The sequence below is a fragment of the Lepisosteus platostomus genome, chromosome 10, assembly GCF_059453375.1.
Source record: "Lepisosteus platostomus isolate fLepPlt1 chromosome 10, fLepPlt1.hap1, whole genome shotgun sequence".
NCBI classification, from domain to species: domain Eukaryota; kingdom Metazoa; phylum Chordata; class Actinopteri; order Semionotiformes; family Lepisosteidae; genus Lepisosteus; species Lepisosteus platostomus.
In genome coordinates this window covers 17,293,096-17,319,375 of record NC_142620.1, presented here as the reverse complement: position 1 = coordinate 17,319,375, position 26,280 = coordinate 17,293,096, and the positions used below count along the sequence as shown (strand labels likewise).

General features: G+C 37.1%; 1 protein-coding gene across 10 annotated transcripts in view; it reads left to right on the top strand.

Moving 5' to 3' along the window:
• The window catches only part of LOC148653465 (pleckstrin homology domain-containing family G member 3), a 109,773-nt gene that overhangs the window by 67,526 nt on the left and 15,967 nt on the right, over nt 1-26,280 (top strand). For all 10 annotated transcript variants that reach the window (XM_088648499.1, XM_088648497.1, XM_088648500.1 and 7 more), the window contains 10 exons: nt 7,418-7,518; nt 14,683-14,752; nt 15,616-15,662; nt 18,378-18,528; nt 19,953-20,084; nt 21,720-21,902; nt 23,461-23,553; nt 23,853-23,939; nt 24,062-24,095; nt 24,493-24,594. In XM_088648499.1, the coding sequence (XP_088504625.1) occupies nt 7,418-7,518; nt 14,683-14,752; nt 15,616-15,662; nt 18,378-18,528; nt 19,953-20,084; nt 21,720-21,902; nt 23,461-23,553; nt 23,853-23,939; nt 24,062-24,095; nt 24,493-24,594 (1,000 nt within the window). The remainder of the gene's footprint in view (nt 1-7,417; nt 7,519-14,682; nt 14,753-15,615; nt 15,663-18,377; nt 18,529-19,952; nt 20,085-21,719; nt 21,903-23,460; nt 23,554-23,852; nt 23,940-24,061; nt 24,096-24,492; nt 24,595-26,280) is intronic.

The window sequence follows — 26,280 nt, the reverse complement described above, 5'->3', positions numbered from 1 at the left end:
GTATTTTCAGGGGTTTTTTTCTCAACAAAGAGGGCAGTTTTCAGCCCTCAACTGTGCCACAGAGTACCATAAAATTGTAACAGATTATTATTCTTTTGATTAAAAGCACAGACTAAGCACTATTGGAATAAAAAGCTCTAGTCCAAAGATTATTGTGTTAAAATAGTTTGAAGAGAATCAGCTTCTAGAGAGAGCAAATATTTCAGAGAAAGATCAAGATTGATTTTCAATGCTCTTTCATAAAACCTGTGGACAAGTCAGATGTTACTTAACTCTAACCTCATTTTGCTTTTGAAGGCTGTTCTGTCATTTGTTATGTACATAGGATCTCGAACTCTCAAAGGAGTTTGGAATTTTCACCATGAAAAAAAATTCTTCATTGTTTATTGCCATCACTTATCTGTTGATCATAGGGCACCTGCTGGGAGTTTTGTAAAGTTCTTTTCCTCAGAAAAAGGATTCTTTCTCAGAAAAGATTTCACAAGGACAAGGAGATCCTTGTGGAATCTTAAACTAACTCCACAGCATTATTCTTGGAAATAAGAAAAACTGGAAAGTCAGCCTTTTTCTTCCAGTACAATTTTCTTTTTAGTATGTTTAACCTTACAAAGGGTGTCAAAAAAATTTAAGTAACAGACAAATCCTATTGTTCTGCGTGATAAGTATTTAAGATAGAGCAGACTTATGTTTTATGGTCTTGTCACCAGGAGAGTCCTCATTCTGTGTTTTAAGCTCCTTGGTCATTATAGAAGAAATGCTAAACACATGTTGCAGTGGAAAAAGCAGCTCAAGCAGATGTTGATCTGTAGTTCATGCTGAACTTTGGTGTGCTCTGTTGCGTCAGTAGCATGTTTTATGGGTGCTAGTACATGGCTGAAATAGTATTTAACAGAGAATATTGAGCTGTTTAATGTTTTGCAGACTGTGTGCAGTGAATGGTGTTATGTTATCTGGGTTTATTGTTTTTGAATTAATAGCTTTTGGCAGACTTACTGGTTTGTTTTTTTGCACCAACACACTTTGTAAACACGAGCTACTGTACATATACAGGATTTTCAAGCCAAAAGAGGAAAACAAAAGCTATTTTGAGGCCAAACTCTCTCTTCCTGAGATTGGGGTCATGGATAAGTGTTTGAACAGTTCCTGATTACAAGACAAGAGGCCATTGCAGAGAGATTTCTTTTTCATTGCTTCTTCTTGAGCCTATCTACTCCTGGGAGTACAACTGCGCTGCTGTAGTTGATTGCTAGATTTTGTGGTTGACTGGTGTTCCTGGTCTGCAGGTCCTGACGTACAGAGGGACTGAATCAATCAGAATTACAGAACAGTGCCTCATAAGTGGACTTACCCCGTCGTTGGCACTTCATTGAATCCAGCCATTGCTTTACACTTTTTTCTCTTTCGGTATAGTGAAACAACCTTCCTTTTTATTTTAATACACAGCTGTTCTCCTTATTGGACGTAAAAAACATTATTGTTCACAACATTATTGACAGGTGATGTTGTATTGACAGTTCTGTTACTTATATGCATCACCCCATTTGTTTTTTTATGGTACAAAAACATTTAATATGTTTGATTTCAACTGCCTTTACCAATTGAAAATACTGATTCATTTTCTGCGTTCACTTGTACTTAAGTTCTTCTGTGTCGAATTTCAACACAGAACCTACAAAAGTTGCTCTGGATATGTATTAGTCTATCTTAACTGGTTGTGTTTTAGGCAACTTATGTAGAAACATATGTACAGTAATGACTTTAACATATGAACAGGTTAAACAGTCTTGGAATGCGCTCTCTTCCTTTCATTTTCCTCAGGGCTGAGTAATACATTGAAATCATTTAGGTGCTGAAACCTCTAGCAGACTGACAGGATGTAACTGGAGCTAAGTTATGAGACTATATTGGTGGTCACTCACAGATTTTTCCTGCTTTCCATACTCTACACCCAGAGAAAGAATGTTTGAAGCTTTTTGGCAGTTTCAGCCAAAAATAACAAATAATAAATTGTCCTTACCTGACTTAATATTGAGATTAAATCAAAATGTACTGAATATAAAAAACATAACATTGCAATATTATTCACAAAGTCATCAGGAAGAAAACAATATTTGTGTAGCAGGTGCCCATTATTGAACATGACATGACGTGGGTAAACAAATTTAAGCTGATTAACGTGACACGAAGAGGGCTGGATAATATAGTGTCTACTATGAGAGTCACTGGCTAGGTTGAAGATCCTGTCTTGTGGGATTCTGTCCCATCTCACTCTCTTGTGAAGCCTGGATAAGCCTGTGCCAGTTTACTGGTCTCACGTTATCCCAGCTCATCCCACAGATACTGTAATAGTTAATGGGACTCAAGTCTGGTGAATAAGGCATACATCCACAGAATAACTGTCATGTTATCACTTTCCAAGAAAGTCATTGTTCCACAAGCAGCAAGAAGATACACATTGTCCTGCTGGAATGTTGTCACGCTCAAATGAGCACATAGGAAGTGAAGTCCCAGAGCTTGATTGTGGGCGGAGGGGCTGTAATCTAAAGAGGACTTAGCACCACTGCTGGGTAGTCTACCTGAGGTACTGCCCCAACATAATGATGACATTACTGGAGAAATTTTCCTGCTTCCCATTAAAAGACGGGAGTCTATCTCAGAAGTTAAAAGAAGTTTTTATTTCATGTGCATGGGACACAGAGAACGTTTCTCCGTGTATTTTTCTCAAGGTGATTCAATTAGAACAATCCTTAAATATTTTTCTGTGATCAATCACGCTTCCTTTTGCTTATCAGATTGGCACCGTTTCAGAATTGCGCACATCTTCCTCTTCCAAAGATAAGTTCTTTTAACACAATTGATTAGTTTTGTAGCACGTGTTCCTACAGTTTATAACACAGTATAGAATTACATAGTAGCCCTTGTGTCCAGCATTCTTCCATTCCAGTTCAAACCAGTGCGGTATGTCCACCTTATTAAATACTTCCGCTTCAACAGAAATAGTATGTACAAGGTTTACAGAGACCCCTCAGAAACATGATCTTTTGATATGGAGGGTTGCTGTGAACTTTCCCAGGTTAGACAATCAACAGATCATCTTACCCACAGTGTCTAATCACCACACTCAATAATGTTGTGGTTTAGTGCTTATGCTAAGAGGTCACTGCAGTGTATCACAGTTAGTCACAAATTTTCTTTAAAAAATGCATGTATAGTGTTTCTTTTGGTACTCAGTATATTTTGTATATTCAATGCTCAAATGTTTTTTTATTTTAAAACTTTTTTTCTTTTTAAAATGTTTTTTTTTTTGTTGTTTCTGTGTTGGAAGTAGGATGGCTTCTTGACTACCCAGTTTCGAATGCTCTGCCATTTTTTATCACTATAACTAGAAAATAGAAGCCATAATTGTCTACAGGAGGGGACTGTTACTACAAATGAAACATGCCCTGCCATCTCTTCATTACAATTACTCCATTCATCCAGAAGGTACTACCTCTGATCTTGGAAAGACATCTTCCTACAGCCTTAAGCACAACTGTGTGGGCTGCCCAGCTTGCATTATATTTCAGGTTTGGTTTAAACAGCTGTCCTGAAAAAAGTAAATGACAGATCTACCTGAATTAAAGTGTCAGCAAAAGAGGTCATTTTCTGCATGCCTTTCCTTTCTAACTTTGATTCAACTTCCTCTGACCCCCCACCAAAAAAAGATGAGTAAAGTAAATTGTTTTTCTGACTTTTTTCATGTCCCACATTCTTCAGTGGCACATTCTTGTTGTAACACAGATGTTTAGGAAAGGCTGGACACTTGCAAAGCTATTAAATTCTGTAAGATATTTCATGCTTTGTGTAAATTTAAACAGATTATATAAAGCAGTAGTTGGCATAGTACTTTCAGATTTATTTTCATTTTGTACAGGCAGTGGGATGAAACTGATACTTTTTCTATGTAGCCACAGTGCTTTTTGTAACCAATTGATTGCTTGGGGGAAAGAGTTAAAATGAACGTTTTTTGAAAAGATGGATGAGTGAGGACTGTATATTTTCACCTTATTTGAAGTCATTTTTTTTTGTATGAAAAGGCATTCCCCAGTGGGCGATGCTGTAGCGATTAGACCTGCAATTAGCCCTGGTCAGACCATTGCAATTGATCATCCCCATTGATTGATCTGTTGTACACAGCAGTTAATGCATCACTCTGCACGTCTGTACCACTACTCGCTGACGTCCATCAGACTGGGCTGAAGTCCAAGACCACAAAATCATTCTGATGACGGTTCTCATCTGCTGCATTCTCCAGTGGCACGTTAATACTGTAACACAGATGTTTGGGAAAAGTTGGACACTTGCACAACTATTGAATTTTGTGATATTTCATGCTTCATTTAAATTTAAACAGAAATTATATAAACTATCTGCTGGCACGGTGCCTCATGGTTTATTTTCATTTTGTATACGCACTGAGGTGAAACTGACACTTTTGTTTCTAGCACAGCACTTTTGTGTGCTAGTTGATTGCATGGGAAAAATGGTTTACTATTACCCTACATATTTTAGTTGGAATTGAAATACGTTTTTGTCTCATGGTCAAACTTCAAAGCCGGAATCATCACTACTATGGTCTTCTCGGGTAAATGGTAAATTCAGCTACAGTATATTGAAGCATTCAAACATCATTGAAATCAGCTAGTGTACATGTTGTAGTTTTAATTAGTCTTAAAAAGTGACAAAGGCCTGACAGATTGTTGCGCAGAATAAATGTATTAGAAGGTAGTATGGTGGAATATTTTTAGTTACCGTTAATCTTTTTTTTTAATCCATGAGTGAACTAAACAACCTCTAATCTCAGTTTGATAAATGTTATGTTTGAGCCACTATAATTACTATGTTCCAACAGTCGATTGGCAATTTGTTCCTCGTATGCCAGTTAAATCCCGTAAATGGAAAGACTTTCTGTGTTGAGCAGTAACCTTAGTATGGTTTTTGGCTCTGCAGTATCACTGATGGAGAGGTTGTCCATAACAGCTGTTAGGATAATGTTAATTTACACCAAAATAATCAATTTTACTCTTCCTTCTTGTACTATGTTTGGTCAAGCAGAGTGCAAATGATGAAGGAAGATGATCTTGGGCATGTGACTAAGTACAGTATATGTCTGTGTCTCAGTCAGTATATACTGTACAGTATGTGTGTAAGCTTATTCTGCTTGAGCGAATTCAGCCTGCCTGCAGAGCTTCTGGTAGTTGCTGAAAGCGAAGGCTCAGTGTCTCCCTGTTTTGTGCAGACCGTTAGTTTCTGGTCTGTTGTGTAGGAAAAACCCACATGTTAAAGACAATCTATAGAAAGAGCCCCGGGCTGCATTCCAACCTTGCCATTACCGGAGATTTTAATAAAGACCCCAGGGGGGCTCTGCCTGTGCAGTGTGCAGAGCTGGAGCTCCTGTAGTAGGATTACTAAAACAGACTAGGTGCCAGGAGGCAGTTCAGAAATAGTGAAAGAGAAATCTGTTTTCTGGGATAAATGAATTGCTTCAGCAGCCTACTCCAATGATGCTGTCAAAAAGAGCATTATTAAAAGGAAATCGTTTTGTAATTATTTTTCTCCTGGTCCTTAAGGAATGGTGTTTTCTGAAGGTTTTATTCCTCGGATGTTAAGTTACAATAACACACCACTTAAAGATGGGGTTTATGTGTATATACAACATGCATTAACGATCTGTGTATTACTGCCATCTTCACCTGGAGAGAACCGTTAACACAAGCTGATCTCCATTCTTTAGGAAATAAAAATGCATTTTTTGGCAGAAAAATAGCTACCTCCACAAGTGGCATACACTGACTTCAGTTGAAATATTATTATCTATAGAGTCTAGAACAGCTAGATCACATTTATTAACCATTGTAAGTAAAGATAATATCATACTATACTTTGCCTTACTTCAACATGTAGAATAATGCCCCGTATCAGTCACATCAATTTGAGTTACCAGTAAAGATATCACTGTTGTGTTTTTACTGTTATTCTTACTTGTTATCCCCAAAAAAGAAGAATATGAAGATCGGTAGTCAGATGTTTCTCTACAGTATATGAACCCTCATTTTAAATGCTTAACTTTCATTGTATAAGTCCATTTCTCACTGTGGTGTAACAGCAGTCACAACACAATGCTGGGATTACTTTCCTGTGTACTGGACACTGTTAGAATAGCTGCCATCCTTTTCAAATTATCACAACACGATACCAAAGAAATACTTAAAATATAAATCTTGCCATGGGTGTGTTGTTGTATGCCCTATGATGGACTGGCATCCCATCCAGGGTGTATCCTGCCTTGCGCCCGATGCTTGCTGGGTAGACTACAGCCACCCTTATACCATTTACTGGATAATGCAGTTAGAAAATGGATCTTGCCTACATCATGTACATTAAGTGAAACCTGCCTTAGGTTACAGTTTCTGTTCAGATAGTATAGGAAATGTTCCCATCTGTGTGTATCCACATTTTAGTTACTTTTAGTTAATCCTTCAGCAAGCTATTAACATTTTCCGTTTTGATTATATAATAGGATTCCTGAGTGATGGAGTTTGGTGGGGAACAGCAATTTAGCAGCACTGGACTATAGTTATACCATGTCTGATGCTTCTTGTTGGTCTCTTAAAAGCAGCCCATGTTCTTATTTGTAGCCTTTCTACAGCCTAAGACCTATAGAATTATCCCAAAAACTGTTACCATGATCAACATTAGAAAATTTTGCCCTCTCACTTTAAAAATGCCATCCACCCATTTTTTTTTCCCCCAAACATACATGTGAGCAAATATAATATTGTGTATTTAGACAGAGTAACAGAGGAACAAAAGTTGCAGAACAAGTGAGTCATGATGTCAGTTAATGGCATAGTGCTTTCCTGAGTAAAGCTATTTCAGATTCTTTTCTTCACTGAATCCTTCCTGATTTTTGATGACAATGAAATTGAGATATTGGACTTGATTCAATAGAGCCTTTAAGAAAAGTATAGCTTGCCGCATTATAAAAGAAAAACTACAGTATTAAAGGTTTACATTTAGCTGTTGAAAGCTAAGCTTTTCTGGTTTATGACCGTGCCCTCTTCTGCTCTGTGGTGCTGCTTTCAGTAAGCTGGTTCATTTTTTCCCAGAAACTCTAGATGACACAGTATATCTCTGCCATTATGATAGATTCTAAATTATGAGGCATGGTTGTGCCTTGTCAAGTGTTCACATATTTAAATTTTATATTTACAGATTGAGTCATCATATCTTTTAAATTTTGATAGGCAAGTTCTCAAAATGCAAATAAACGTACTGTATAGCTTATTTATAACCCTCTTAAAGAAAAAAGGCCCTTGGTAAATTCTGCATGATTAGTGCAGATATGACAATAACTATTTTTTTTAACTTTGTTCAGGATTACCTGGCCCACATTATTGATACAAGTGACCTGCCAATCCGACCTGAGCAAGTCTGTGCCCTGTTTGGAAACATTGAGGACATCTATGAATTCAACAGGTAGGTGCAATTTCATGGTGTTGCAGCTGAAGAAAAATGGTTCACATTATTTTCCCCCTTTTCATGGTTTCTTAATTCAGTGTTTAAACCTGGATCTAGTCAAAGATATTATCCATCACAGTTGTCATAGTTGGTTGCCTGTCTTTTCGTACTTTGAAGACTAACAAATGGATTTTACTTTAAAATGGTCGCATTCCCTATTCACAGTAGGCTGCAGTTAAGTGCTTAGAACTTCTGAATTTGTAACCCCAGATAGTAAGCTAAAATGGATTTTACCCAGTGGAAGGTGGAAAGGATAATACAAATCCTAATCAATTGTTTTGTTTGTAATTTTGTTTTGTTTTGTGGATTGAGACTTACAGTACTACTCTTTGAATTAATATTGTTTTACTCTTTTCATTTTGATTTAAAGTGTCACTTAAACATGAAATTCTTACAGATTATGTCCTTAGATGACATTACTTTGTTTGTGTTGCCTCTAGATGACAATGCTTTGAATTCATAGATGACTCAGTTCACTTTTTCTGTATGTCAAGTACTAAAAATTCATGAGCTGTCTCTGACCGTATTAACAGGACATTAGTGAGACAAAATCTACGAAGCATGATGTTCATTCAGAAACATTAATTCAAAGCACCGTGTAAAGGGCTATGTAGAGGTACAGCAGTTGATTAATTATTCAAAGCCCAGGGTAAAAGAGGGAAACCAAATTTACTGAAAGCAAGGAGTTCCACACAGGTGTGACTCAGGCAAGAGTTAAGCAAAGGGCATCCCAGCACGCTTACGAGTCATTCATAGAAATGCTCGTGTAGCTATAAATTACTGGATGTCCCTCATTTACCCAGGATGATTTTTTTCTTCTTGCAGAATATCTTGGATACATCTTGCAGAATAAAGTAGTTATGTTTTATAAAAGCATTTTTTCTTTGCCTTTTTCCAAGGTAAGAGTAAAACAATAGGCAGCCTGAGTAGATGGCCATGCATTCTTCAGTTTAGCCCTGTTAGATCCCTAGCCAAGGTTTGTGTATTTACTGCACAGCTATGTCACTGGAGTACGATAAATCTGTGCCAGAGTGGTTTCTTAAAAAATAAATAATGTGGTTACATTCCTTGCCAAGACAATTTTTACAGTTACTGGAGAAAATTAAAACAAAGCTGTTTGTTAAAAATAAGTCCTTTCCTTAGCAATAAAATTTAAATGTGTTCATCTTTCATCTGCACATGATCTGAAAGCATTAAAAAAATCTTGAGCCACAAAATGGCCATGTAGATCACAGGCAACAATTACCTCCCTGGCATTGCGTTCATGCCTTAGTTTTTAGCTCCATTTATAAGTGTGATCTACAGTAGTACCTCTATCGAATCAGATCAGGAACAAAGCAAAGTCAGAACCTTTGTCCTGATCCTTTCAGAACCTTTGGGTAGAAACAGATTGTTGGTTTCTGTCTTTTTTTCACAGTTTATGTTGTTGCTTAAAAGTACAATATTTGAGGCTACTGAGAGCCCTAAGAATATAATACAAAAAATTGCAGCTGCTGCACATACTGCATTTTTAAAAGATAATAATAATAATTGCTTACACTTATATAGCGCTTTTCTGGACACTCCACTCAAAGCGCTTTACAGGTAATGGGGTCTCCCCTCCACCACCACCAATGTGCAGCATCCACCTGGATGATGCGACGGCAGCCATAGTGCGCCAGAACGCTCACCACACATCAGCTATTAGTGGGGAGGAGAGCAGAGAGTAATGAAGCCAATTCATAGATGGGGATTATTAGGAGGCCATGATTGGTTAAGGCCAATGGGAAATTTGGCCAGGACGCCGGGGTTACACCCCTACTCTTTTCGAGAAACGCCCTGGGATTTTTAATGACCACAGAGAGTCAGGACCTCGGTTTTACGTCTCATCCGAAGGACGGCACCTGTTTACAGTATAGTGTCCCCATCACTATACTGGGGCATTAGGACCCACGTGGACCACAGGGTGAGCGCCCCCTGCTGGCCCCACTAACACCTCTTCCAGCAGCAACCTTAGTTTTTCCCAGGAGGTCTCCCATCCAGGTACTGACCAGGCTCACACCTGCTTAGCTTCAGTGGGTTGCCAGTTGTGAGTTGCAGGGTGATATGGCTGCTGGCATATCAGTTTTTAGCTCCGATGAAAAGATGAAATGAAGGAAGTGTAATAGGACACATATAAACGTTACACGTGGCAGCTTCTTATTGCTTCATGTGCTGGTTTGCACAACATGAATTTAGCTTCCTTTTACGCTTCCTGGCAATAACTCTATAAAGAGTTCAGAGATATTTTTTATTAAGGTGGCAATATTCACAATGACATAGCAGAAACAAAAGCAGATATTTACTTTAAGCAGGGATAGTCAATCCTGGTCTTCAAGGCTACATTGGTTTCGGGACTTCAGCTCAGATCCTAATGAGCTTAAATTGAACTAATTAGATGAATAAGAAGTAAATTCAGCTGTGTTCCAGGTCTTAATCAGTTGCTAATTGAAAGGTGCCTTTAAGACTTGCATGAGCCTGGCACTCAAGCACTAAAGTTGAATATCCCTTCCATTGCATACCTACCATGCAATTAGTAGCACCTTAAACAACAGAAAATTGACATGAACTATACTCTAAACTGGCAACTTTAGTGCCAGAGAAGGTCAAGTCATGCATTAAATTACATTTTCTGCTGTTCGTGTTTTATCTACTCTCATCTGTTTGCCTTTAGTGGAGTCAGCACTGTATTAGACATTTTCCTCTCTTTAGAAAACCATTTCCATTTCCACATGCCATACTTTTTGTAGTACTGATATCTTTGACATGAAACATCACCATTTCATGAACGCAGTTCATACCAACACTAGGGCAGAAGGAGTCCAGCCTTCTGTGTATACCGTGTATACTGTGTAAGTGCTTGAGTTTGCCCATGAGACAGAGGCCAGGAATGTTATTTCCTGTTCATTTAGTCTATTGACGTTTTTTGTTGTTGTTTTCATCCTCCATTTTTATTTCTACCCTAAAGGAAGCATTTCTTTGTTTTGGTTTGAGATGGTAAGTAAGGGAATGGTTTGACCTTGATTCAGCTCCAGCTGTGCATGCTGATATATAGTGTGTATTTGATGCCAGTTTGCAGTTTGTTCCTTTGCTGTGCTTTTGTGGATTTTCTTCTCTTTATGGTTTTAACTAGAAGTACCATTTTGCAGCTGCCCTCTCCATATGTATTCTATTTGAGGTTACCGTTTTGGAGGTTTGGGTTCAGTTGGACCAGCCTAAAACAAACAAACCAATGTCTTTGTATTGAGCCGAAGAACTACAAAAGACTGTCTCAAAGGCAAAGTCAAAATTAAAATTGCAACCGCTTGCTCATTAAAAGTTATTAGATGGGCTTTTTTAGAAAGACGTCACTTATTTTAATCTTTCATTTTGTTACCAGCACATTTTCAATTTTATTTTGTAATTTTAATGATGTTTTTTTGTTTCACTGTCAATAATGAAATAAAATAAACAAAAACAAAAAATAGAAACACAGATAATCACAACTGGAAAAATGTGTGTATGATAATGGTTTATTAATGACAGGGATCTATATGAACATTAAATGAGCAATGTAGTTATTTCTATAAGATTATAACCTTTTTTGTGGTACTGGTTAGTTCTTTAAAGTCATCTTAGTAATGTAAGGTGGCAGCAGATTGGTTAATGAGAGCATTATATTATCTTCATACAAAAGCTGAAGAAAATGGCTCAACATAGCTCTAAAACGGAGCACCACTCTTGAAAGAATTTTGCATGCTCTGAACAGGAGAACACGAAAGCCTCTTTTTACATGCCCATAACATTCATTTTAGTGTTTGTAAAGATAATGTTTTCTTGTATTTTAAAGCTTTTACAGCCACCTTTCTAAATTTAACAACATCTTAAAGCTATTTTGCTGCTATGCAAAAGCAATATGAAGGTAGAAGGTGTTTTTATAGTAATTTGTGGTCCAGTATATTATTTTAAAAATACTATCCCTATCCCCTGCCTGTAGTATAATCTCTTCCACTCTCCAGAATGAGATTTATCCAATCAGATGCCAATTACTATACACTCAGTGATGTATCTCTTCACTGTGGCTGCATACTCAACTAGTGTGAAGCAACGGAATACCAAATACAAAGGAATACCCCCAAAACTTCGCTCAACCCATTTTTTAATGTAATGATTCATTGTGTTATTTTACGGTGTTCATGTCTGTTCAGTGTGTTATATGTGGAAAGAAAGCATACTTGTGATGTTTCTTTCCAAATACTTTTCAGAATGTGTAGAATAATAATCAATATTTGCAAGCCCTAATAATCCCTACCTCTTATTTATCTCAGCACATTGAAAAAGTTGACCCCATTCAGTGTTATTTGTGAATTCCTTTCCCTATCCTGCCTAGAGATATAACAAAGCTAACTGTGTATAGTAGGCCTCTTATGGCGAAGTCTCTCTCCTAGTTTGACAAGTGCATTCAAATACCACTCATCAAGTGGTTGACCATTTGGCATTGTGAGTATGACTCCTGGCTGGGCTGTGCAGATGTGGCTTCATCTACATACACTGCATACTGAACGATAGATATTCCATCACATGAGGTAGGAATCTGTGGCAGTGCCAGTACAAAATCTGCACTTTGAACTTCCTAGCTCTGTTTTCAAGCATTTTGTACCATACTTCATAACTAACAATTATTTTATTTTTTTTAAAATGGGTTATGGTTTATTTAAAATAAGTAATTGCTGTGACATGGCATGCCTGGGTTTAGCTGAATTGTGCTTTCCTTATGTTCCATCATGTGATTCTGTGATTTATGAGATTTAAAAATAAAAAGAAGCAACAATGCAGAGTGGTTGTTGAAAATAACAATTATAATTAATAACAATGAATAACTCTTCATTATCCTATTACTTTAGCTTTTCCTCTTTCCTTGCTGTGCATCAGTAAAATATACCACAGTTTATCTGTACACTCACAGTAAATATGGATAAAAACAACTGAGCTTTCTTTTAAAGCATTTTGTAAAAATTTGAATTATATCTTTGCTACTAAGGTATTTAATACCAGTTAACAATAGCTTTTCGTGGATGATTCGGTGTAATAAATACATAGTAATGGACACTGTTTTTATATACATACAGTGCCTTGCGAAAGTATTCGGCCCCCTTGAACTTTTCAACCTTTTGCCACATTTCAGGCTTCAAACATAAAGATATAAATTTTTTATTTTATGTGAAGAATCACCAACAAGTGGGACACAATTGTGAAGTGGAACGAAATCTATTGGATTTTTGAAACTTTTTTAACTAATAAAAAAATGAAAAGTGGGGCGTGCAAAATTATTCGGCCCCCTTGCGTTAATACTTTGTAGAGCCATCTTTTGCTGCGATTACAGCTGCAAGTCGCTTGGGGTATGTCTCTATCAGTTTTGCACATCGAGAGACTGAAATTCTTGCCCATTCTTCCTTGCAAAACAGCTCGAGCTCAGTGAGGTTGGATGGAGAGCGTTTGTGAACAGCAGTTTTCAGCTCTTTCCACAGATTCTCGATTGGATTCAGGTCTGGACTTTGACTTGGCCATTCAAACACCTGGATACGTTTATTTGTGAACCATTCCTTTGTAGATTTTGCTGTATGTTTGGGATCATTGTCTTGTTGGAAGATAAATCTCCGTCCCAGTTTCAGGTCTTTTGCAGACTCCAACAGGTTTTCATCCAGAATGGTCCTGTATTTGGCTGCATCCATCTTCCCCTCAATTTTAACCATCTTCCCTGTCCCTGCTGAAGAAAAGCAGGCCCAAACCATGATGCTGCCACCACCATGTTTGACAGTGGGGATGGTGTGTTGAGGGTGATGAGCTGTGTTGCTTTTACGCCAAACTTCACACTAGTTGAGTATGCAGCCACAGTGAAGAGATACATCACTGAGTGTATAGTAATTGTTTTAAAGCTTGCTGTCATCAAACTTTCAAGTAGTGATTAATACTTGTTATATATACAACCTAGTCCACGCATTCAAAGCAAATGTGAGATGAGATGGGAGAAAATGTCCTTGGGTCAACTATCTCAGTCATTCCACAAAATGTTCATGGGTCAACAATATCCCAGTCACTCCACAAAGGAAGTCTGTATGGAACTGAAAAAATATATAGGGTTTGCAGTAATGTACAAAATTAACAAAGTATTATGGTAAAATTTGACAAAATTAGAAAACTTTTTGGTCTAAATGGAAAGCATTTCATCTGATGCCTCAGTTACTGTAGTCAACACCATCAATACTGTCAAGCATGGTGGTGGCAGCAGTGTGTTATAATTCTACTTCTAGGTAGTTGGGACTGTGAAGCCTGTTAAGATTAATGGGAATGCAGATAAAGCAAAGTACTTGCAAATCTTATAGGACAACCGACTTCAGACTTAACATTGGCACAATTAAGCAGGACAGTGATCCAAACCACACTGGAATGGCTTGAGAATACGAAAGTGAATGTCCTCGAGTGGCCATTCCAAGCTCCTGACTTTAATGCTATTGTAGATCTGTGAAAACTGATGTCCATAAAGCAATTCCAGGAATGGGCCAGACGTTCACCAAACCAGTGTGTAAAGTTGGTAGATACTGTACATATCCAAAAAGACCCATGGCTATAATTGTTGCCAAAGGTGCTTCCACCAAATGTTGAGTTCACAGGTCTTATTAAGCAATTAACAAATACCATATTTTTCTTTTGTTTTTCCTGTCTTCAGATTGAGCATTCAGCTTTTGAATTTAATATTTAGCTTAAAATTATGTATGCCTCATTTTGGCATTTTACAAAATGGGACACCACTAGAAAGGGTTTGAATACAGTACATTTGGAAGGAGCAACATGTGTACTGCAAACATATCAAATGGGTTGAACAATATTAGTGACAGATTTATTGTAGAGTTAATGTTTCAAGTGCAGGCTCATACAGAAACAATATCCTGCTGTGGAAATAATTTTTGTTTTACATTGTGCAAATTTTTAATTAAGAGTTGGCTGTTGGTCCTGATATCTGAGTTGTAGAAGCTCAATTATATTTTTAAAAAAAGATCTGTGTGATTCATGGGCATATCATATTCTAACACACTGTGTGACATTAATTATTTGTTTTCTTTTAAGTGAACTCCTACAGTCTTTGGATATGTGTGAAAATGATCCTGTGGCTGTTGCAAGGTGCTTTGTACACAAGGTAAAGTTTTTTTTTATTTCTCTGTCTAAAAGACTAAATGAAAGAGAAATTAATGCACTTGTGTGAATACACTACAGTGTAATTGAGAGCGTCATGAGTAACCTGTTACAGAGAAAATATACTGTAGTACTCATGTACAGTTCCAGACCACCATGAGGCGGTCTAATAATTTGAACAAAGAAGGCTAATATTTACGCAATTATTAAATTTTAGTCACAGTGTTCCAAAAATGACATTTTTGTCCTGGAAAGTGTTCAAAGAAATATGACTAGATTAATACCAAGTATCACAGATATGCCATTGCACAAACAGGTCCAAGAAAAGTTGTCTTTTTGTCATCAGAAATTGCCAGTATTCAGAATTTTCAAATGCTTTGGCAAAGTCTGCCTTACAAACTGCCTCACCAGTGATACGAGTCAGAAGTCACTATGTTAGTCACGAGGGAATATCAGGTGCATTTAGCGCTGAAAACAGGACGTATTTCTTTGGATAAAGTTACCTTTTTGGGAGCCTTCAAAAATGGTTAGCTATCAAAAAGAATATGCAACTTAGCTAAATTCCCACCTTTTGTTAATAATCCTTTTTATTTCTGTGTCCATACACTGTATTTTCCTGACTCTTTTCGCTCAGCTGCCTTATTGTCATTATGTTACAAAATGTTTGTTCTAGTCATGTGAAGATAAGATTCAGAATTATAATCTTACAATAAAGGGTGCCCCGAATCTGTGTTGATTCCAAAATTATACAAGCACAGAGAGTGTTGTTATGATTTGCGTTTTAACAGAAATTAATTTCAGCATAAAAAATCAGACAAGCAGGCTTTTACAAATGATTGATGCTTCTTTTTCCCTCTTTCCTTTTAGAGTGACTACTTTGATATCTACACTCAGTACTGCACAAACTACCCAAAGTAAGCAAATCCTGTAAAACAGACCTACAGTATTGCTTCAGAATGTAAATCCTGTGCCTTTGATTCTGATGAAGAGTTTTCATGTAGCATAATAGCAGACGACATCATGGCCAGAATGTACCACATGCGATCATTGCTTAGATGAATGTCTGTTCACAGTGATCCACAACATACAGTACCTTATCATTACCAAGCTGCTACAGGTAACATGAATTTCATTACAGACCCAAACTTTGGAAGTCAAGCAGCATAATGCTTTCTGTATAATCCTGTTTCTAGTTCTGCAATTTTCCTTCAACTGCAGTGGATAAATTACTTTTACTGTAATCTTGTCCAAAAACGTGACATGTATTGAGAAGCACTTAAGTTTTATATTTATGGAAGGATTTTTTTTTTGTATTTGTTTATCTCATCTTAAGCTGGTGTTCAGGATATACGATGCACAATACAGTAATGGAATCGACTTGCAGCTGTCTGCTTCTGCCACCTAGTGCTGAAAACTGTGCATGCAAATACTTTTATACAGCTTTGCTGAAATAGGTTGCATAGATACACTGTATTGATCTCTATAAATATGATTTATATAATGCGATAGAATTTTAAAAGGATTAACTTTATGTAAAATACCCTTCCTATATTTCTTAATGTTTTTTTTCCCTGTGTTATTCTCTTACAAAACACTGCTTTTTATCATAATTCAGGAACAGAGGAATATATAGCAGATAGGAAAGAGAAGCTTGACACAAAGCAATTTAATCAAAATGTGATAAGTTTTGTGATTTTCCTTCAATCCCCGGAAGTGCACACACTGTACAGTATGTATGATTAAATGTAACTGATGTGTTTCAGTTCATAGCAGCAACACTTGACATAAGGGTGCGTCAGTCTCAGACATGCCTGTGATTCCTTCTTTTGGCTTAGATCAGAGGAACAAACATTGCAAAGGGATTTATTTTATCCTGTGATAAGCCACCTACATACTAAATCATCACACTATATGGCAGCCAATGTTACCTTCATATCCCTTTAAGCCAAGAAATAGGATAGAGAAGTCTTTAAACTGTTTGCACTGAGGGAGCCTCTTCCAGGACAGTGTCTTTTATTTTAAGGGTGAAACCAGAAACTTAGTTATTTGTCTTGATTAACATTTTCTGAAAATGAAATGTGAAGAATCCAATCCAAAACAAATTTTGAGTTCAATTATTGCATCTATAGATAGGTAAAGAGTAAAACTGCTTTTCACTTTTAAGATGTTAGTATTTACAGGCAGTGGACACAAAAACTGAAGGAACCTGGGTAAATTAGGAATATTAAGCATATTGAAAGCATGGGATTCCACACGTTGACTCGTGTTATTAAAGCAAATAACATCTCAGCATGCTTACAGACATGTGTAAAAATGCTGTACAGGTCTGCTTGCCTATAATTATGGCTAGCATGACTGCAAGACAATATCTCCGTGACAGTGAAGAGGGGTTATTGTTGGGCAGGAGCTTCAGTGACCAAGACAGCTAAACTTGCTAATGTTTAGAGCATAAAAACATTGTCTAAGGTGATGTTAGTATGGAACACCAAAGTAGTTACATCATCAACAAAGGGCAACAGTGGGCAGAGATGCATATTCCAGAATTGTGATTTCTCTGTATTCATCTTAAGTTCTAAACAAATTAAGTGAACAACTGCAAATCAATTGACTCCAAATTTAGACCTGGGGCTTGAACATCCAGGTTCATCAGAAATGGTCCTCCGAGCACTCCACAGAACAAGATACTATAGTTGGGTTGCACTACACAAACTGCTTTTCACATTGTATTGCATGTTTGTGAGTTCATGGGTGCATAGAGCATGGGCAATGGAATACCAAAAAGAAATGTGAGATAGTCAGTTGAATCATCCGTCACCATGTTCTCAGATTGTGCTGAGTCTGGCACCAACCTAATGAATTCTACAGCCCTTTGTGCTCATTTCCAAAAGTCAGGTGTTTTGGTGGTTCTGTAATCTTGTGGGGTACATTTTCTTGGCATGGTTTGCATGCACTCATTCCATTAGAAGGTTATACTAATTGCTAGGTAATGGTACTAAGTAACCATTTTCACTCCATGTTGCTGCGTTTATTTCCTGCTGAGAATGGGGTGTTCCAGGATGACAGTGCCTTCATGCACAGAGCACATGTGTTCATCCAGTGTTTTGATGAGCATAACACTAATGTTATCCATATGACATTCACTTATCAGTCATCAGATGTGAACCCAATCAAGAATTTTTGGGATATTCTGGAACGATGCCCAATACCACATTTTCCACTTCCATCAACCAGGCATGAATTGATTGACATCCTCCTTCCTTGAAGTTAAATTCTTCCTGCAGAATTCCAAATGCTGGTGGACTTATGTGGCTATATGTGGTAGCACAATGCCCTCTATAGTGACTTTACATATTTCCATTCCATTCCTCTACATGTACATCCCTTTAAACTCAGTATCCAGTAAGTTCAAATTTATGTTATGAGATTCAGTGATGAATGTGTAAGGTTGTGTTAAAACTTTATATAAATTTCTCTTTTAAATGTTGATCTATACCATCTTAGAATAGATCTAACAATTTTTAAGGAGCTCTGTCAGATAAGATGCATTTACAGTAAGTGCATTTCATAGTGGAGCCATGTCTAAAACCAATTAATCATCCTTATTGCTCTCCTTCAATCTCTCCTTATAGCTCAGTTGCAGCACTGACAGAATGCATGAGAAGCAAGACGCTGGCCAAGTTTTTCCGTGAGAGACAGGCCTCGCTGAAACGGTCCCTCCCGCTGGGCTCCTATCTGTTGAAGCCCGTTCAGAGAATCCTCAAATACCACCTGCTGTTGCAGGTACGGAGGCCCAGCCCACTGAGACCAATGCAAAGCAGGATATCTGGCAAGAGAAAACACACCATCCGGTCTCTGAAGGAGAAACGGCAATCTGTGTTTTGTTAGGTGCAATTCAAGAGAATGAACACCCCACCCCCGCTCCCCACCCCAACAGAGGAGCCTTTTAAAGAACTTGCACCCCACACTCACTAACTACTGCTGGCTTTTCAATACTAACTGTTAAAAAATGATTGGCAACAATTTTTCTGATTTACAGCTATCTTTTTTTCATGTCAGTATAGGAGTTCTGAATAACTTTTGCTAAATGTTAAAACTTTTTTTTCCATCAATCACTACAAGTACTGTAGACTTTTGTAGCAACTTGACGTCTATTCCCAGAAAGCACTCACTGACGTCCAGCAGAGTCAACACAAAATCTTCATTCATTGTTAAACAGGATTTGTCTCCACTGCTGGCAAGTCCATCTAAGGTTTGCCCTATTATGCCAGTGTCAAAAAGACGTAGATCTCTTCTTAACAGGGCCATATTGGTACTTTTTTATCAGGCTTCACATCAAAAAGGCAAAACCACCTCATTGCCTGTGCCAAATCCACTCTTTTTTTAATGATTTGCTGCTTATGCAGCAGTCAGTCACTTGAGTGTATCATTGTCACTCACGACAATGATAATAAACTGAATGATCAGTTTATTAAAATGAGTTGAACAGTATCCAAAATCCATCTGTTTGTTTAAATAAGATACAGCTATAAAGGGAATGATAAGGGAAGGAGAATAGTAAGTTTTTATGTTAGGTGTATATAAACCTTAGAAAAAATCTTAGTAGTACTAAGCACTGTGATGCTGTAATTTAAATAAATCTTCTGATTCTGTGTTTTCGAACAAGCCAGTTTAGATGGACAGTCTTGTAAATGTCAAGCACCATAAAGTTTGACAAAGCAGTTTATTGTTCACACAGTGTTTTTTGTTTCCTGATCTGCTTGCAGAACTTGTTGTCATTTTGTTTATCCGTGTTTAGCAACGACTGCAAAAAAGGCATCTGATGAAATAGGTTAAACAGATTATCTAATTAGAGAGGTAAAGGTTTGAAGCTTTACAATGCTTAAAAGCTTTAAAAATAAAATGTTTACAAGGCCCTAAGAGGCCTCTTTGATCAGAGAAGTGGTCTTTTTTTATAAAGTTTCCCTTAAGGAGAGGCAGAATGAGACCCCAAATCATCAACCTTGCTTGTTTCTTAAGAATGTTTAGATCACCATTTGTTAAATACCTAGAAATTATAATGATCAAACCCTGTGAGTGAAGTGCATCAACTCAACCATTAACAGCTTGAATATAAAAAAGAATCATCATCAAAAAAGTATCTGAGGTGAGATTTTGCTATCCCTGTGTAGTGTGTATTTGTTTTATTTTCCTTTTTCCTTTTTCAGGAAATTGCGAGGCATTTTGACCCTGAAGAGGAGGGCTATGAAGTGGTGGAGGAGGCAATTTACACGATGACAGGTGTGGCCTGGTACATCAATGACATGAAGAGGAAACACGAGCATGCAGTCAGGCTGCAGGTGGGCAATCGACACCCGCACACAACTGGTGCCAACCTGGCACTGATCTTCACTCACTCTGCCAGCTTTTAACATCTCCTGTAGTGCTCTTACAGGCTTCAAGGCAAAATCTTTCCAGGTCTGCTAATTCATTAATGTAACTTATTGTGGCAGACGACAGAATGTCTTGTTGTTTTCTTTTACAATTTCTGGCCAGGATGCTCTGCAAGGCTCCTCTTTTCTTTCAGTGCTTCAGTCTTCAAAGCATAGTGATGTTAATTATTTGCTGTCATCCACCATGTGGCGCATGCTTCTGAATAAAGTGCAACATTAGTAGCTCAAGCAACCCAATCATCTATAAACATTTTGTACTCCCAGTTAAATTGCATAGAAAACAAAAGGCCGTAAAAGTTTAAACCATGTCTTAGGTTTATTGTTACTAGTGTAAACTGTATTGTTAGCCAGTTAACAATACTTACTTACAGAGAGACTTTCTGTAAGTAAGAATTCCATTGTACCAGCACCGGTTACATATGGCAATAAAGTTCAAGTTCAAGTCAAGTTTGAGAATGCTTTGTGTTGATGGAAAATATGACCAGGTATGTTTTTACTAATATTCAATAAAATCAGTGAGAAAAATACAAATTTTGTTAGAATGGAGATCTGTTGTCTTGTAGTAATTGCAGCAAAAGAAATACATCTGACTTAAATACATTACGTCAGCTAAATCTGTTCCTAAAACAGATTAACTGACATCAAGGACATCTTGGCAACCATGACTAAAACAGATCACTGTTTTTAACTTTTCCTTTTTAGTTTATTTTTTATACTCACTGTCTTAATCTAGCATAAAAAAGAAACTATAAAACTGCTGTTTTGTTTTGTTTTGGTACTGTATGCTCTGTTGATCAGAAATAAATGTGTTTCTCTTGCTCTTACAATGGCTGTTGGGACCCATGCATAAAGAGTAAAATCTAGGTGCATGCAGTTGAAATTCTGTATTGAATTTCATTCCCTCATTAACAATTGAGGAATTAGCAGTATTACCACCTTGTAGCTCTAGCTAAGCAAGACTGAGCCAGGTCAGTACTGGGATAAGAAACCTCCAAGAAAAAGACAGGTTGCTACTGTAAGTGGTGTAGGTGGTTCAGTGATCCACTCTGGACTCTGGATCCAATCTTCACTCTGGACCAGACTTTTCAAACCCAGTATGCAGAAAGTCCCTGTATGGCAACTGGCAGTACTGTACTGTAAGAGGTGTTATATTTCTAATGAAATGTTAAAACCAAGTTCCTGACTAGTGGGTCACTAAGGATCACATAGTACTGTTTGACTAAATTTTACTCTTGGCTTAAATAATTTGTCCCACTATCCCCTTTATTTCAATTGTCTTGAAGCATTTTCTCTTTTCTCTACCTAATTAGTAGTGAGGCTGCTGGCTCATAATTGTCAGTGTGCGTCACCCAGCTGGATGCTAAGTAGTGATGCTTCAGTGGTGGATGAAGTGAGTTCTATCCCATATGTAAAGCTCTTTGAGATCCTCTGGGATGACAAGCGCTATATAAATGTGGTGATCAGCAACTGATACATTTATGCATATTTCATATTGCTCTATGATTTCACCTGTCTAACACTTTGCTGCATTTCCTTCTCTAGGAGATCCAGTCTCTCTTGATCAACTGGAAAGGCCCTGACCTAACCACTTATGGGGAGCTGGTCCTGGAGGGCACCTTCCGAGTTCACCGAGCCAAGAATGAGCGCACCCTCTTCCTTTTTGACAAGACGTTACTTATCACTAAGAAGCGAGGAGAGCACTATGTCTACAAGACACACATTACTGTAGGTGGTCAGCATAGTCTCTGTTTAGGAGTGTATTTCACTGATGTACTTTTATTTTCTTAATGTGTGGTGCTACAGTGCCTAGCAGAAGAGCTGGACAGACGGCTCTCAGTCTAGCCCATTGGTTCTCAGTCCTGTATCCTCTGGGACCACTTTCTCTTCAGCTTTTTGTTCCAGCCAAGTGGCAAACACTCTGGCAAATTGATTTCAGCTCTCTCTTTTGGATGCATTTTTAATATTTTTGTTCTGGGAAATAAGAAGTAATACAGGGTTTATAATCAATACAGGTTCTGTGCCAATTTCGTTTTCCTTTAATTGGCTATTCAGGGATTTTAGTCAGAAATGAGAGACTGAATTCTTAAATAATTCTTCTTAATTAATTTTAGGAGGTTCTGCTTCAAGTTCTTTTAGCTGAAGTTGTTGGGGGGTATTTCTAAAATTAAACCAATGAAAACACTAAATGAGTAGACAGACAATTTCATACATGAATTAGCACTGGTTATTAAGGGCCCAGCTAGAAAGAACACAGGCAGACACAGAGGTTGTACTGTAGCCATAGCTGTAAAGAGCCGTCTCCATTCCTTTATACCACTAGGCTGCAATCCTCCACTGGAAAGAACGCAAGTCATTTATAAATAACAGGAGACCATTCAAACCATCACCCCCTCTTTTCAGGATTCAGCTTGCCATTAGTAGTTTTGAACATGTTTTTGGAAGATTTTTGCAACCATGACATACAGTATTGCAATACAATGCAAATGTATTCTCATACAGAGCCCTACCAAGGTCTCGTAGAGTGCTTTAAAGAATTACAAACAAGGTATATGCTGTAACAAATTCAGTAAATGGTAAAAAGTGCAAATAAAAAGATAAGTCTTCAGTGTCTTTTTCCCCAAAATGATTTTTTTACGTGAATTTGGGAGGATGCTGAAAGAATCTCTTGAAAGCAAGTGGGTTCTGACCCATGAAGGATTTTGTAAAGTTTAAGTCTACTTGAAAATTCATTGCCAGCCAATTCAAAGACCTAAACACCAGAGTGATATGATCGGGGAGATGCATGTGAGTCAGCAAACTAGCAACAGCAGTCTGAACAAGCTGAAGCCTGAGTTTGGATGGCATACAGCAGTCAATAGGGAACCTATAAAGACATGATCCAGCATCTCTGTATTCTTCTTATCCAGGCCTTTGTTTCAGTATTTCTCAAGTTATAAATGGCAGTTCTTCTAAACGTTGAATATAGGTCTAATCGAAGCTCAGTGTCCAGGATGACACCCAAGTTCTTAATGCTTTAGGACAAAAAGAATTTTAGTCAAAAGATATATTTGCGATCCCTCGGTTGATTTTAATAGTACCTTTGGATAAAATTGTTTTGTATTGTGCCAAAATTGCATTCCTTTGGGTGCTTTGGTCTGAATAGAAATGGAAGCTAGAGTGTTTTAATACTCTTAAAAGAACAGTTGTTTTTTTACATATTTATTTAATTTAAAGTTTTATTGTAACAAAAATGGAGATATAAGCTGCAATAACAGTGAGTTCATGTTTTTTTTTTTCTTTTTAGTGTTCCACCCTGATGTTGATAGAAAGTGCAAAAGATTCTCTGAGTTTCAGTGTGACACACTACAAACATCCCAAACAGCCTCACACTGTCCAGGTGAATCTCTCATTGTTTACGAAGAAAAGACCTTTGTCATTGATACAGACAGGAGTTGCAAAAAAATTTTTTCTTTAATTATTTAATGCAGAACTGTAGAATATGATGTTACTATGCATGTTCAACACATTTACTGTATATTGTAATGCTTGTAAAGGAGAAGGTTTCTTTGATGGGGTTGTTTAGTATTTTTGTCTTTTGGCACTTCACATGGGACTACAGGCAAATGTGTGGTGAGGAAAGTTTAATAAATAGGCCAAAACTAACAGAATGACTGAACCACTTCATTTTTCCCTCAGGCTAGAACTGTTGAAGAGAAAAGACTGTGGACCCATCATATTAAAAGGCTCATTCTGGAAAACCACCATGCCATCATTCCACAGAAGGTATCTTGATTCCTGCTTCTTTGTATACAGGTTCATCCTTGATACTTGAATGTATCATATTTGAATAAGGTAGAAGTCGTTGGATTTATAGTCTAAGTGCTTGATTCCTCTTTTCTTTGCAGGCAAAGGAAGCCATCTTAGAAATGGACTCTATATGTAAGTGTTAGAACTGAGAGTTGTTAAGATAAAATAATAAGACAGTTTAATAAAGATCAACATTACAGAATTTATCCATTCACTTTGTATACATATTTCCAAAGCAACACATCAATAAATTGAAAAACATATGTACAGCAAATGCACAAATGCAAGAGCCGGGAGAATAGGGAAAGGCAGGCAGTAAAGGAAATTTTAAAAAATAACAGTAATAAAACAGCAGTAATAAACCAAGTGGCATTTTATGTTTTACAAAGTATTACACATCAAGAAAGAACTAGGAGAGATACATTCTTATTCTGACAGGAAGAGCTTGGTTGATCCATTATATATTATTGATGTTATAGATTTAACATGTAGAAGTACTGTGGATTTCATAGCCTTCTTCCACTGACAGACCCAAGCAAATACAAATACAGCCCAGAACGGTTGAAGAAAGCCATGTCGTGCCAGTCTGATGACTTTCCAGGCGGAGGAAGGCAAGGTCGCAGGCAGTCTGGTGAGTGTGATAGTCCTCCCACTACAGAAATCAGCGTAAATATGTACAAGAAAACATTTTCCAAAGGAAATCAAAAACTAACCAAATCCTCTTTCAAGATCATTATTCTTACCTTAAAAAATAATTGAGCTTATTTTCTTAAAATATTGTCATACATTGAAATATTTGTTCCACTATGAAATGATGTGTTAAGTCCAAGAGATTCAGGCTCCTTGCATAGTACAGTAGCTAGTGTTTTGGGATGGCACCATGGCCAAGCTCCAATTTATGCATCTGAACAGTTAAGGTTTGGCTGTTTCTGGGTTCAACCCATCTGCTCCCCATTTCTAATGTGTTAAAATTCACAGACTTCTTTCACTTGTTTGGTTTTAAACTGAAGTATCTAACTTTTACAAAATTTAAACAAAAAAAAAACTCTTTTGAAACTGGCACTTAATAAATTATACAAAACAATCTGCCATTAATTTACTCGAATGCACATGCTAATACTTTGATAAAACCAGGCTTTTATCAAAGTTAAGGTGACTGCACTATACAGTTGTGAGAAAAAGTTTGTGAACCCTTTGGAATTATCCGGACATAATAGTAAATACAATTATAATAGTCATAATAGTAAATAAAAACAGTCTTATTTAACAAACAACACACACAACATTTTACATTGTCATATCTTTATTAAACAAATGGTTTAAACAATCAAGGTCATTGATGGAAAAAGTATGTGAACCTCTAGCATAATTACATCATGAAAAGAGGGTAATTGGAGTCAGGTATTCCAATCAATGAGTCAGGTGTTCCAATCAATTCAGGTGTAGGTTTGACCTGCCCTGCCATATAAAAAAGTCACAGTTTTTGCTTACCTGCTCTTCACAACAGAATTCTGTTGAAGTGCAATATGGCACGATCAAAAGATATTTCAGATATTAAATAATATTTATTTAATTATAAATAATAATAATAGATATTATATAAGCTTATAAGCTCATAAGACTGGAAAGGATTACAAAAGGATTTCTAAAGACCTGGGTCTCCAGGCAGATATTTTACAAATGGAAAAAATTAAGCACCGTTGCTACTCTCCCTAGGAATGTGCATTCTACAAAGATCAGTGCAAGGGCACTGATGGGAATGGTCAAGTCCTGACCTCAATTTCATTGAAATGCTGTGGCGTGATCTGAAGCAGGCTGTTCAAGCAAGACATCCCCAAAATATACATGATCTGAAATAGTTTTGTATAGAGGAATGGGTCAAAATACCTCTTAACTGCTGCGCAGGTCTGATCAGCAGCTCAGTTACAAATTTAACCTCTGAATTGCTAGATCAGAGGTTATTGCCAACAAAGGATGTTCCACTAGTTACTAAGTATAAGGGTTCACATACTTTTTCCATCAATGACCTCGATTGTTTAAACCATTTGTTCAATAAAGATATGGCAATGTTAAATGTTGTGTATTTTGTTTGTTAAATAAGACTGTCGTTATTTATTATTATGACTTTGATGAAGATCAGATCACATTTTAGGAGCCATTCGTGCAGAAATCCAGATAATTCACAAAGATTTTCTCACAACTGTACATCAATAAGAAGTGATAAGTTACTGTAGTTATACCTACCTGAATCAATTTGTTTAATGCCACTGAATTTGACAGTATCAATTAATAGAAGATTAGTATTATTCTTTATTAT